The sequence below is a fragment of the Biomphalaria glabrata genome, chromosome 3, assembly GCF_947242115.1.
Source record: "Biomphalaria glabrata chromosome 3, xgBioGlab47.1, whole genome shotgun sequence".
Lineage (NCBI taxonomy): Eukaryota > Metazoa > Mollusca > Gastropoda > Planorbidae > Biomphalaria > Biomphalaria glabrata.
The window spans coordinates 49,130,786-49,145,005 of NC_074713.1; the positions used below are offsets into that span (position 1 = coordinate 49,130,786).

General features: G+C 36.7%; 1 protein-coding gene and 4 non-coding genes across 8 annotated transcripts in view; all 5 read left to right on the plus strand.

Moving 5' to 3' along the window:
* Positions 1-1,044: 1,044 nt before the first annotated feature.
* On the plus strand, positions 1,045-1,117 carry Trnav-aac (transfer RNA valine (anticodon AAC)). Its single transcript has one exon. It is a non-coding gene; the product is annotated as a tRNA-Val (tRNA).
* A 2,889-nt stretch (positions 1,118-4,006) lies between these two features.
* On the plus strand, positions 4,007-4,079 carry Trnav-aac (transfer RNA valine (anticodon AAC)). The gene has a single exon. It is a non-coding gene; the product is annotated as a tRNA-Val (tRNA).
* A 1,967-nt stretch (positions 4,080-6,046) lies between these two features.
* On the plus strand, positions 6,047-6,119 carry Trnav-aac (transfer RNA valine (anticodon AAC)). The gene has a single exon. It is a non-coding gene; the product is annotated as a tRNA-Val (tRNA).
* A 1,053-nt stretch (positions 6,120-7,172) lies between these two features.
* LOC106051995 (uncharacterized) overlaps positions 7,173-14,220 on the plus strand; it is a 40,966-nt gene continuing 33,918 nt past the window's right edge. The window contains exons 1-2 of one of the 4 annotated variants that reach the window (XM_013207232.2): positions 7,173-7,319; positions 12,216-12,703. In XM_013207232.2, coding sequence (XP_013062686.2) covers positions 12,365-12,703 — 339 coding nt within the window. In that variant the 5' untranslated portion in view covers positions 7,173-7,319; positions 12,216-12,364. Of the gene's footprint in view, positions 7,411-7,766; positions 7,784-12,161; positions 12,704-14,220 lie in introns of those variants that run through there. The other 3 variants (XM_013207231.2, XM_013207230.2, XM_056022442.1) reach the window with 3 other exon arrangements.
* Positions 10,522-10,594, plus strand: Trnav-aac (transfer RNA valine (anticodon AAC)). The gene has a single exon. It is a non-coding gene; the product is annotated as a tRNA-Val (tRNA).

The window sequence follows — 14,220 nt, forward strand, 5'->3', positions numbered from 1 at the left end:
AGATCAATAGCATTATCTTATCTTATATGATACAGACGTTACTTCAAAAAAAAAAAAAAGATGATGATTACGTCCTACGCGTCATGCATATTAGTTATGCATAATAGTAATCTAGATCTAGAATTATATAGTTTTAGATATTCAGATCACAATTTTAAAAAATGAACATCTGGTGACTGCATGGTGAGACAGCACGATATACATAAAACTGGTGAACTGGGAAGAAGGGGCACCTATGCCTGTGGTGTAAATTGGTTGAAAGACCTTCTAACGAGAGCGACTAATCTGATTATTATTTGTATGTTGTTGACCTATTCTGCCCAATCTCTTCCACCAACACTAAGAATTTGGTGCTTGTGAGACCATATAGAGTCTAATCCATGTAGGCCTATCCTATAGCGGTTTTAACCATAGTTACCATAGACCCAAATTTGTAGTAGATCTTGTATTACTAGTAGGCTCTACCTTGCAGCTAGTTCTATACCCAAACACGGGAAATATTATACTGCAAGAATCAACCCTGATCGAGGTATTCGTAATGACGTACGACTACCCACTTGTAGGCATACCGACCATCATCTTTCATTTTATATTTAGGCTACTAATAAAGTACTGTTTAAAAAAATTCAATCATGTCTGCGTAGATCTTAGATCTAGAACTAAATACAAAGTTTTGCCCAAGTGAAATAAGAAGGACATAATGGGCTCTGACTGCTTATATAAACAATGGTAACATAAATAAAAAAAACCTCCTTTGCATTATCATAAGTTAACAACTGTCGTTACTAGTTACTATAGATAGGCTGTCACCTTTGACCCGAGACAACATTGAGAAGTGGTGTTTTGGTAGTCGCGTAAACAGAAGTCGAACTAATAGTGAAGGTAAACCTGAAGATTGGACTGTAGCAGCGTATCTTTGTCATATTCATTGTGTTTATTACACATCAACTTACCTGTTTACACTAATTCTTTGTATTGCTCATCTGCTACAGTATTCTTAACAGGCAAAATATAAATTTTAAGAACGGTCTCACACTATCGTGGGTTTCCGTAGTGTAGTGGTCATCACATCTGCCTAACACGCAGAAGGTCCTGGGTTCGAAACCCAGCGGAAACATTTCTTTTTTTTTTATTTTTTTCTTTTATAATTACACTAATTACCTTCGTCTTCACATTTCAAATGAGAACATGAATCAAGACCTTTTTTTATATAATTATGATTATTATTTATTACAAGCAGTATTCGGTAGGCGATCTGTTAAATGAGTGAATCGCGCAGAAAATCTTTACTATTAAATATGTTATTCTACGACAAATTCGTACAAGTGCTCTTTCTTCCCTATTGCCAATAAGAGTATGGAATGGGTTGCCTGAATCAGCCAGGAACGCCAACGGCTAAGCAGAGTTTAAGTAACTAATTAACATATAAGAGGAGATTGACACATGAAATGCGTAGGACGTTATTATCTTTATTTATTTATTTTTTTAGTAACGTCTGTAATTAATAATATAAGATTACTAATAAGATAATACTAAAATATTATTTACAGCTTCACATTCACATATTGTATCCCTTAGTCTGTTGAACTGTTGGGGCACCACACACGACTTGTTAACCGTATCTCCTTCTTTTTCTGAAAGTGGTGTGGACAAAAAAAGGAGGGGGGGTGGCGGGAAATTTAAAAGTGACTAGCAGTCGCTTTATGTATTTTACTTTAACCTGCGATGTCTTCAAATCTAGATCTAGGTCCATGTGATCCTTCTTCCCTAGTGCTATTAGAGCATGGAATGGATTGCCTGAGCTAGCCAGGAAAACCAGTGACTTGGCAGAAATTAAGTCATTGGTTAATATGCATAACTAAATGCATGACGCGTAGGACGTAATCATCTTCTTTTTTGAAGTAACGTCTGTATTATATAAGATAAGAAGATTGTCACAGAAAATGTTTCCAGGGACCAAGTGGCGTAGCAAGGTATCCGTGGGCCATAGTTCAAGAAATTGATACCCTCCCCCCCCCACCAAAAAAAAAAAAACCTAAGAAACTAGAAGTTTGAGTGTGATTTTTTTTTAATCGTCTCATCGTGTAGGGGCGAAAGACTTTCTAGTGTAAGTATCGACTTTTAAAGAAATAGTGTCATGACACTAAATTCAGTACGCCTAATGACTTCTTTTAAATAATAGTGGGTATCTACACATTACTGAGTATCAACTTTCAAATAATAGTGGGTATCTACACATTACTGAGTATCAACTTTCAAATAATAGTGGGTATCTACACACTACTGAGTATCAACTTTCAAATAATAGTGGGTATCTACACACTACTGAGTATCAACTTTCAAATAATAGTGGGTATCTACACACTACTGAGTATCAACTTTCAAATAATAGTGGGTATCTACACACTACTGAGTAACAACTTTCAAATAATAGTGGGTATCTACACACTACTGAGTATCAACTTTCAAATAATAGTGGGTATCTACACACTACTGAGTATCAACTTTCAAATAATAGTGGGTATCTACACACTACTGAGTATCAACTTTCAAATAATAGTGGGTATCTACACACTACTGAGTAACAACTTTCAAATAATAGTGGGTATCTACACACTACTGAGTATCAACTTTCAAATAATAGTGGGTATCTACACACTACTGAGTATCAACTTTCAAATAATAGTGGGTATCTACACACTACTGAGTATCAACATTCAAATAATAGTGGGTATCTACACACTACTGAGTATCAACTTTCAAATAATAGTGGGTATCTACACACTACTGAGTATCAACTTTCAAATAATAGTGGGTATCTACACACTACTGAGTATCAACTTTCAAATAATAGTGGGTATCTACACACTACTGAGTATCAACTTTCAAATAATAGTGGGTATCTACACACTACTGAGTATCAACTTTCAAATAATAGTGGGTATCTACACACTACTGAGTATCAACTTTCAAATAATAGTGGGTATCTACACACTACTGAGTATCAACTTTCAAATAATAGTGGGTATCTACACACTACTGAGTATCAACTTTCAAATAATAGTGGGTATCTACACACTACTGAGTATCAACATTCAAATAATAGTGGGTATCTACACACTACTGAGTATCAACTTTCAAATAATAGTGGGTATCTACACACTACTGAGTATCAACTTTCAAATAATAGTGGGTATCTACACACTACTGAGTATCAACTTTCAAATAATAGTGGGTATCTACACACTACTGAGTATCAACTTTCAAATAATAGTGGGTATCTACACACTACTGAGTATCAACTTTCAAATAATAGTGGGTATCTACACACTACTGAGTATCAACTTTCAAATAATAGTGGGTATCTACACACTACTGAGTATCAACTTTCAAATAATAGTGGGTATCTACACACTACTGAGTATCAACTTTCAAATAATAGTGGGTATCTACACACTACTGAGTATCAACTTTCAAATAATAGTGGGTATCTACACACTACTGAGTATCAACTTTCAAATAATAGTGGGTATCTACACACTACTGAGTATCAACTTTCAAATAATAGTGGGCATCTACACACTACTGAGTAACAACTTTCAAATAATAGTACCGTGATACACTTTTCAGTAACCTCGAGTAATTGTGTTATGATTCTAAATTCAGTCACAATTTAACTTTCAAGTAATAGTATTTTGACACCATGCAAGTATAATGTCTTCTTGAAGAAAAACAAAACTAGTACATATCAGTAGCTAATTTTCGGCACCTTTACATCATGGGCCCAGGCGAAGTAAACCCCTTCGCGCCACGGAGATTCCGCTCCATTGCACTGGCGGATCCAGGTGCCCTAAAATCTGAATCTCTATGACTGTAATTCTAAACAGAAAAAGGCGCTCGATGACAATATACATGCTCACTAGACCATATCCTTAGAACAGAAGTAAGAGAAAATCTTTAGCTGTTTGATGAGACAAGTTTACCATTGCAGCCACATTTTATGTGCGTTTCCGTAGTGTAGTGGTCATCACATCTGCCTAACACGCAGAAGGTCCTGGGTTCGAAACCCAGCGGAAACAACTATTTCTTTTAATTATCTAACCTTTGAAATCAAAAATTCTTTTAATTATTTAACCTTTGAAATAAAAAATTCTTTTAATTATCTAACCTTTGAAATCAAAGTATAAACACGCTAATGACTATAATAAGTAGTAATATTTGTCTTTCTAATTACTTTTCCTGTTTTTTTTTTTTGTTGTTGTTTTTTTTAAAGCGAGAAACTTAAGAAACAGTTGGTTGTAAATCTTTTTAAATATGTTTTCTAGCATATACAAACTATTGAAACACATTGCGAAGTGAACTTTTTATTAAATGTTTTCTATGAAAACAATAATTGTAATAATTATCAAGAATTATTGGGGGAGGGAAGGAAGGTGGGCCTCTGTTAGATTCACAATAAGTGTTAGGTACGTATTTCAAAGGGAGATGATTCACTTTTGAGTCAAGGGGTGGCTATCAATTGATTTCAAATCAGTTGACTTGAAGCACCTAAATTTTCAAAAAGAAATCAAAGACATGTATAATAATGAATCATAAAACAGAATCGTGTGCAGGCTATTTTCCTACACAAAATTAAAAATTTTGTACAAGTCTCTTCATTGCTCATGCTAAAAATAAAAAAATATTGGTACTGGTTGTATTACACTATAATTTAGTATAATATACTTTAAGAACACAAAAAGAATAAATGATCACATGAAAGTAGGTAAACCTTATATATAATACAAGCGCAATTGCTCAATAATTATGCCACTGTTCATACATGTAGTAATATTTAGATTTTATTTAAATCTTCAGAAGCGGATTTATTATCTGTTCTCTGAAAGGAGTATCGAACCCACCCCTATGAGATCACTCTGTAAGACTATAGAAAGCAATCCCAACTTTCATTGTCTGCTTTAGAATAACAGTTTGTATTGAAACTGGAGCCAGGTCGCAGCCAAGCTCAAATAAATAGGTCATTCGCAGAGCCGGGCTTAAGGGAGGGAAGGCGGGGCTACAGCCCGGGGGCCTCCACAAGAGAACAAAAATATATCAGATTTTCGACAGGTTAGAAACTTTTTAAGTATTTTTTTTCTCATTTTTTAACGTTCGCACTTTAAATCTTACGTCTGGTGGCAACAATGTCACGTGATGAGGAACTGTCCGCTTTTAGTTTGTAGCATGCTTGGAATATGTAAATACCGACACAGCTCGGATTTACGGCCTAGCAAGGGCCTTACCCTCCACAAACTCAAACATATACACTTTTTTTAATATGCATATAAAAGATTAAATATACAATGTCTCTATTTCTTTCTTCCATACTGTTACATACTTTTAGATATATTTTTTTTATTTAGAAGTGGATCTTTATTACAGCTTTCAAAAGAGTGTAGGAGCTTCCACAAAGTCTTGCCTCGGGGCCTCCACATACTCAAATCCGGCCCTGGCTATTCCATGTTTGTAAAGCTTAAAATAAAATACTCGTAGATTAGGAACAAACAAACAAAAATTTTAATAATTATAAGTTATTTTTATGGCTATTTTGGCAATATAATTCGATTGTCTGCTCTGTTTTGTAAGGGAAGCAACCGATGAGGCCTACAGAGCTTTTCGGAAAATGATTTAAAAATAATAGAGTTATTGTCCTTTTTATGTTCTTACTTTTTATATTATTATTATAACTTAGATTTGATAAAGTTGATTAAGCACTCTAGATATGTTGCAAAAGAAAACAATAATAATACATCTCGGTATTAAAGGTGAACATTGCTACTAACTCTGGGTACATACCAATGCCATTAGTGATGGTCTAAATATGATAAACAACAATAATACTAAATTTCTAGTTACGTAGATTTTTATTACATTCTCTCCCCCCCCCCTTTTTTTTCTATTTTTTTGTCCACACTTATATACTTTCAAAATCAGTCAAAAAGATTAAAAAAAAAAAAAAACAAGAAAAGATCTCAGAAAGAAACAACAACAACACAGGCATGTGTGGGTTTCCGTAGTGTAGTGGTCATCACATCTGCCTAACACGCAGAAGGTCCTGGGTTCGAAACCCAGCGGAAACAATTGATTTTTTTTTTTTATGTACCTAAACTCTAAAATCAGGTTTTATAAAATTTTAACGGAATAATCATTACGATCTGTAGTAATAATAAAATGATTGAAGCTTCATAGTCTAAATTGTTGGTTAGCAAAGTGTGTTTACTCTCAAGTTTTGTTTTCATTGGGGATGTTGGTCTGCCATAAACGTTACATATTGAACATTGAAATAATTCTGCACTACACCGGTGTTTATGGTACGCCCCAACGCACATATATATAAGTCTATTAACTTGGGTATGTCAGCTGAGATGTGTAGGCCCAGAACGTATGGGATTGTTGTATTTGTTTGTGCCTGTTACTTGCTATTAAACATGTGGCATTGTTTTATTCTTTCGTCGAGTTGCTTGCCTATCTATCTATCTATCTATCTATCTATCTATCTATCTATCTATCTATCTATCTATCTATCTATTATCTATCTATCTATCTATCTATTTATCTATCTATCTATCTATCTATCTATCTATCTATCTATCTATCTATCTATCTACCCACCCATCCATCCATCCATCCATCCATCCATCCATCCATCCATCCATCCATCCATCCATCTATCTATCTATCTATCTATCTATCTATCTATCTATCTATCTATCTATCTATCTATCTATCTATCTATCTATCTATCTATCTATCTATCTATTAGTCTGTCCGTCTGAATTGATGTGGACAGGTCGATTAGAACTAAGGTAGACACTACATACTGTGTATCGACCTTTCACATCTTTTATCGTCTGAATCACTACCTGTAATAAAAACCTCGACATACGACGCCTGCTGAAAAGGAATTGAACCAAAACTTAACACAGTCTTACTAGACATGACTGACATGTGATATGTGTATTACCCGATCGCCTAAAAGAGCACCCAAAAAAAAAACAAGCATCACACTCATTCTCAACCCCCTTTCCCTTCAGTCTGTTGCCCTCAATCCAGACAGCTTGGAACTGTTGAGCGCAATGCTCGCGATCGAGAGTCAACAGTGGAAGGGGGTGGGAGAGGAGGAGGACTAAGGGGAGGTTAATACTGGAGCTTTCATCTCCTTGAGAGAACTCACGAGTTAATCCTGAATTTTTTTGGGTGGAGTTATCCCTCGCTGCCAACCGAAACGAAGACACAGAGGGCAGTGAATGTGCATTCAAAACTTTTTCGTCTTGAGTAGTGTGAGTTCTCTTTCAAAACTATCAGCAGTGAGCTAGTTACTCACTGTTAAATCTTAGGACATTGTTTCCTCGTGTTGTCGTTCAGTTAGAAGTGAGTACGATTTTTTCTTTTCTTCCTTTTAAAACGCATTACGGTGCAAGCTGTTGCATACGTTATTTTCGTAATTCAGTCAGGAAGGAAACCTTCAAGGCTGTCATATCAACATTCTAGTTTTGTGGTGTTAGTTTATTATAGGTGTCAAGTTCAAGGTCACGCCAGGATTACGCTTGGGATGTGCTTTCGATAAGGGGGATGTGACATTCGCAAAACTGTGCTTCTTAGCTGCCCCCACCTCCCTAATGTGTACACAATATCTCCCCCCCCCCCCACCTTGATTTAAATTGCTCGGCAAACGATTATAAAACATTTTGTCATCTATAGTGCTATTGGGACGATGGTGTCTTTAAACAAAAGTTGATATAAAGTAAGCCTAATCAGTGGTGTCCGGATAATTGGAAAACATCGACATGCGACCGTTTTGGTCCTTATAACCGGCTGGTCCAATTAACCAGATTTGACTGTATAGTAAGATTTGCTTTGATGCTTAAACATTCGGTCCGAATACGTGGCTGGTTCTAAGAATTGTGGTGTGTGTGCAGGGCCGGCCCTAACAATTGCAAGGGCCCTATGCGGAACGGATTTTAGTGGATTTTTCTGAGTTTTCAGGAGATTTTAATAATTTCAGGAGATTTCTAGGAGGCCCTGAGAAATCAGGAGGCCAAGGAACCCCTGATATTATATATGTTATAATTGTTTAATTTAATAATTTACACCTAGAATCAGCGCGGGGCCAATGAAAGAGCGGGGCCCACTACGACCGCATAGGCTGCAGTGGCCTAAGTCCGGCCCTGGGTGTGTGTGTCTGTTTGGCATAAACCGCTTGACTATTCAAGTACGAATCCCGACTCGCGCTGAGCTTGCTTGGTGCTTTATTGAAACAAATATCACAGACTAGAACAGACTCAAAAAGAACAAAATGTAAGCCCGCTAATAGCTATCATGTTAAATGTCAAATGTGACTCATAATAAATACATGTATAGTCACATGTCTGGTGTTAGTGTTATGAAGATTGGGGGGGGGGGGGGGAAGTGAACACTATGGAGATGAAAAGGTGATTATGGGCGGCAGGACGAAGAAACTTTTTGCAGTATTTGTGTTTTTAGGCTATAAATATGACAGGGCTGTTTACTTCAACCAACTCTTGTCAATACCTTCCTTGAAAGGAGAATGGAAGGCCACGAAGGTATTTTAAACGTTGGAGAAAGAGGAATTACTAACTTTCCTTTTTGCAGACGACATAGATGGTCTGGCAGGGACAGACGCAGAATTAACTGACCTCGTGATACGCATAGACAACACTTCCACAGCATATACAAAAAAAAATAAAAATAGAACCAATAGCCAACAAGGCTTTCAAAGGGACATCAGTATTGGAGGTGAAAAGCTGATAAGTGTCAGTTGTATTAAATACTTCGGAGCTATCGTCTCAACCAACATAAAAGAATGGACAGGTCTGTCATTGCAAGAATTTCTATCCAAGGCAAAATACAGAGAGGAATGGAGAAAGACAGATCTTGTGTGGTGCCCCAACGGTTCAACAGACTATGAGTTAGGCCAAGGTGAAGGTTATAAATAGTTCACCTGCAGGACAAAATGTAATACTAATAAATTTAACAAGCATCTTTATTGTCGCCTCAACGTGTCAATGAAAACATTGAATAAGAATAAACTCCACTTTCAGACCTTGCGATACATGCGGCATTTAGATGTAGATCTAAAGGTCATCTGTTGTTTTTTTTTATGGCCGACGGTTAGCGAAAGTGTCACGTGGCCAGAACAATGATCCAACGCCACATCAAATGTAGTGTACCAGGACGGTCCTAAACATCCCCAAAGTAAAAAAATCCTTGTCTTCACAGGGATTCGAACCGGAAGCATCACCTTCCCCCAAGTACAGTCAGTGAGAGTCAGTGAGACTGGGTAGTTAGAAGTCGAATGCAATGCAGGTTTGAATGAACAAAACACAACAAAACAAAACAAACCCAAACTACAACAATAACAATGAACATGTAACTTTCATGAGTTGAACGACAATATTTTCCCCTGAATACAACGATTCAGTTTAGGAGTGTTAAATTTATTGAAATGCGTGAAGACACTTTACACTAGAAATACACTGACTCAAATTTTTCTCCTCTCACTGTATATAACCTAGCAACGCGTGTGTGTACGGAATCTGGGTGAAAGCAAAAACATATCTAGACTGCTGTACTATATGTTGTTTTTTTTGGAATTTCCGTTTTGGAGTTGGTGTGTAAACCGAGGTGAAGCAAATTCTCCCACGCCCCTGCTACAATAGCATGCTCAGTATGCTGTCGCACATTCAGGGCTAAGACACACACTAACACAAAGCCCAGGCCTCAGCCCGCTCGCCCGGCACCTTCGACATAGTCACGGAGGCAGAGGCGGCCTTAGCAGTGCGCGGGGCCCTGGGCGAATGTCATATGCGGTGCCTGGGGCGATTGCCCCACTTGCCACCCCCTTAGGCCGCTACTGCACGGAGGTCACGGCTCGCCCCCCCCCCCCCCGGGTAACAAAGGTCGTCGTCGAATTCGATGTCTGAGCTGTATTAGTGTCAATTTGATAAAACCCTTTTATTGGTGAAAATAAACTTGATGACTTAATGTTACCTAAATATTGGCTAAATTTGTTCAAAGTTAGAATTTTTGTCAGCAAATCGACACTGCATTAACGCTCTGTTTATAATGGACCAGAAGTAGGCATAGCAAACAATTTGATAAAGTTAATGGACCTCATTCACCAATCGTAAAAAAACAATATTTTGGCAAGTGGTTCTCTATCACTTCTATACAAATTACGCAATCCATAAAGGCTGTCACGTGATACGTTTTTTTTTCATTGTTTTAACAATATTATCACTAGGCTAAAAGTTGTTTGTAACCGATTGGTGAATGAGGTCCATTAAGCACTCTAGATATGTTGCAAAAGGAAACAATAATAAAATAATAATACATCTCGGTATGAAAGGTGAACATTGCTACTAACTCTGGGTACATACCAATGCCATTAGTGATGGTCTAAATAGGATAAACAACAATTGTTTTAAATTTTGAGTTATGTTAATTTGCTAATAGCTGTCAGTTTCCGTAGTGTAGTGGTTATCACATCTGCCTAACACGCAGAAGGTCCTGGGTTCGAAACCCAGCGGAAACAATTCTATTTTTTATATACCTAAAATGTATGTGGGCTAAAAATATTTATCGAACAAAATATTCTGACCAGTAGTTTCAATAAAATGATAAAGGATTTGCTCGTTAGCAAAGTTTTTTTGGTATGTTCCATTTTAAAGGTTTGTTTTAATTGGGGAGGTTGGTCTGCCATAAACGTTACATATTGCAATGATGCTGCATTGTACCGTGTTTCTGGTACGCACCAACGCACTATTGAACATTGAAATAATTCTGCACTACACCGGTGTTTATGGTACGCACCAACGCACTATTGAACATTGAAATAATTCTGCACTACACCGGTGTTTAGGGTACGCACCAACGCACTACTGAACATTGAAATAATTCTGCACTACACCGGTGTTTAGGGTACGCACCAACGCACTATTGAACATTGAAATAATTCTACATTACACCGGTGCTTATGGTACGCACCAACGCACTATTGAACATTGAAATAATTCTGCACTACACCGGTGTTTAGGGTACGCACCAACGCACTACTGAACATTGAAATAATTCTGCACTACACCGGTGTTTAGGGTACGCACCAACGCACATTGAAATGTTGATGGAGATTGTTTACTTGGGTATGTCCGCTGAGATGGAGGAAGGTGTGTCGGCCAAGAACGAATGGGAAAAAAATAATAAAAAATCTACCCTAACATACATACATAGACTAAACATGCTTATCTAATCTTATATAATTTATAGATACATTCTGGACAACATTGGTCTATATCAAAGGAAATGTAAATGCAATGTTTATTATGATGATTGCATAATAAGCATCCAAACATAAAAGCAAGAATGACTATAAACATATGTAGGTCTAAGAAAAAAACATTTAATATGTAGGCTATATGATGCTCTTATAAAATCTAAAATGTATTTTCTATTGTAAAAGTCTCCACAAATTTGTTGTGTTGGATGTTCTGTTATCTTGTTGGCTTATACGTTTAGGACGTTCCTTCAGAAATGAAGATCATTACGTCCTGACCCAAACGTCCAGCGGGACAACAAGGGAAGACATTGGGCAGGTTTCCAACTCGGGATCATTGTGCATTTTGTTTTAAACTTGATCTTAGGCGTCTGCTGTTATATGGAGTGTGGGTGTATGACTGTGTGTGTGTTTCTATGGTGACGGTGAGAAGAGGTTAGCGATTGGTTGTGAATGATGCAACTTAGGTGGCATTGTCGTCACTTGGTCTTTGTTAGGACAGACGACTCCAGAACGTTAGACTGAAATGTTGTGTTATTGTAGTGAGTTAGATTTTGCTAAGAAATATTATTACATAAGTCTACTACATTAATTTGATCTCATATTAACTTGGTCTATATTATAAATAAAGTTCTACTTAGCATTGTTTACAAGGAAGTTTTTCAAGTTTATTATTTAATATATATTACGCCTACAACGGTTTAGTTTAGTTCTACAAGTCAACGACTTGTAACAACATCTGGTCTATACAAAATTCTTTTAGTTTTTAAAGGTGTTCCTTATGGAGAAATGTGATAAATGGGTGCATATTTACATCCTTCCAAACTAGGCGCCTATGTTTGTGAAATCTAGATCTAAGTGTTGTTTTTCTGCTTCATTGAAGATCCACTTCAAAAGATGTGAAATTTCTTGTGAAATATTTGACGTTCCAGAAAAGATAATTTACACGTTCAAACTTAATCATACACCAGTTTTCAGCAGTAACAAATAAACTGTCAAGGGAGGCTAGTGTTGTTTGCTTTTCAAATAACAATGTACGAACAAGAATTTGACACAGCACCGTATGACAATGTGGAATTCCCGGTTCGAAAGCCCGGCACCGGTACGTGGCCCGGACCAGCATCAGCGGCATCCACCGGAGTAAGTGGGGCAGGCTCAGGTTCAAATGTTAAACTGTTCGGTCACCAGACCACTGGTCGCGGTGTGGGGGGCGCCTCGAAATTGGCGCCGCTGGTGGAAGTGGATGGCTCGGAGGGTGCCGAGAATAATCACAGGATGCAACTCATTAATTTCGGAAGCAGTCAGGCGGCCACATCGTCATCCACGTCGACTACTTCCTTCACGGCGCAGCAGCACGGGGCACAGTCCAAGGTAGGTTACCTCTCTTTGTCTTCTCTCTCTGTGTGTGCCATAACAAGAATGACAACTATTAATTAAAAATGCCTTAATCATTAGTATATCACCTATTAAAAAAAACATTTAACTCTTTGTCTCCTAACTAACGATACCAACGTTGATTTGACCCCATTAAATTTACTAAAATTTTGGTTTTATAAACTTTAATTTGTGTTATATAAAGAGAGCATGCATTCTTCTACAATTATAGACCTAATATAACAATTCCTGATAACAAACAAAAAAGTTATAGAGGTTTAATTATAACAGGTTAGTGAAACACAAATCAGCAAAATGAATAATTCCATCGAAACGTAAAAATTTACGGAGAGAAAGAGTTAAATATATTAATTAAAATTATTATTTATATATCTTTCTGACTCTCCTTCCAAAACTCTTGCCCTGAACCATAATTTTTTTTTCACTTTCTAATTATCTAATTGCTAAGTTACACTCCATATGAGTACACTCTACACCTCCGGGTAATGTTGTCAATTAACGTTGATTGCAGCCAAACTATGGTAATTAAAGATAATGAAGGATACATTAGGCTGATGTGTTGTAGTAAGCGTTTCTTAAGTAAAACAACTCATCACTCAATCACCTCCCAAAAGTGAAGCTGACTGCATAAGAATGCTAAACGTTTGTTGGAAATTAAAAATAAAAACAACAACTAATGTTTCAGGATATTTTACCAGCACAAAGTAGATACAAGACACCGATTACAAAAACAGACACAAAACTCATTTATATGGTATCGAGTAAGAGAAATAAATGCTACTTATTGAGGGATGCGGTTATGGAGTTATTCCCCTTATTACAATTTGTACACGTTTTTCTCCCGCTTCCCATTCTCGGATCAAGCTGAAATTTTGTATAATTGTTCGTTGTAAATGAAAATAATTGAATCAATTAAAAAAAACAACAATTGGTTAATTTTGTTTAATATAGAAAAATAAGGAGCTTATATATTCACATCGATTTTGATGTTCTTCTCCTAAAGTTTTTTTTGTTTTTTAAAAGATTTTTTATTTGATACAATTCACGTGAAAGTTATCACAAAAACAAACAAGTTTTCTATTCACTACGTCGGCAATTTGAGTTTTTTTTTTTTTTCTAATTTAATTTAATTTATTTTTTTTACTCAAAAGGCTAATGATCGTCACTTTCTATCTGCTTGTATTAAAAACGACACAAGAAAAAAATAAGTCTTTTTTTTCCCCTCTATCTTAAAATGGTTTTACAAACTCACGCAACGTGCATGCATGCTCACACTCTTGTCCTAGAAAACACTTGCTAACATACTCACAACACACCCCCACACGTCAGGTGGAATGCATCTGTGCAGTGACCGAGAGGGGAGATGATGGGGAAGACCTGAGTTGTGTTATGTTGCCAGGAAGCAGGGGGAAATCACTCTATCGTTTTGGGGGGAATAATCTGTTCCCAAGCTGATTTCTACCTCTAGCAACGCAATACGATAGCAGGCATTC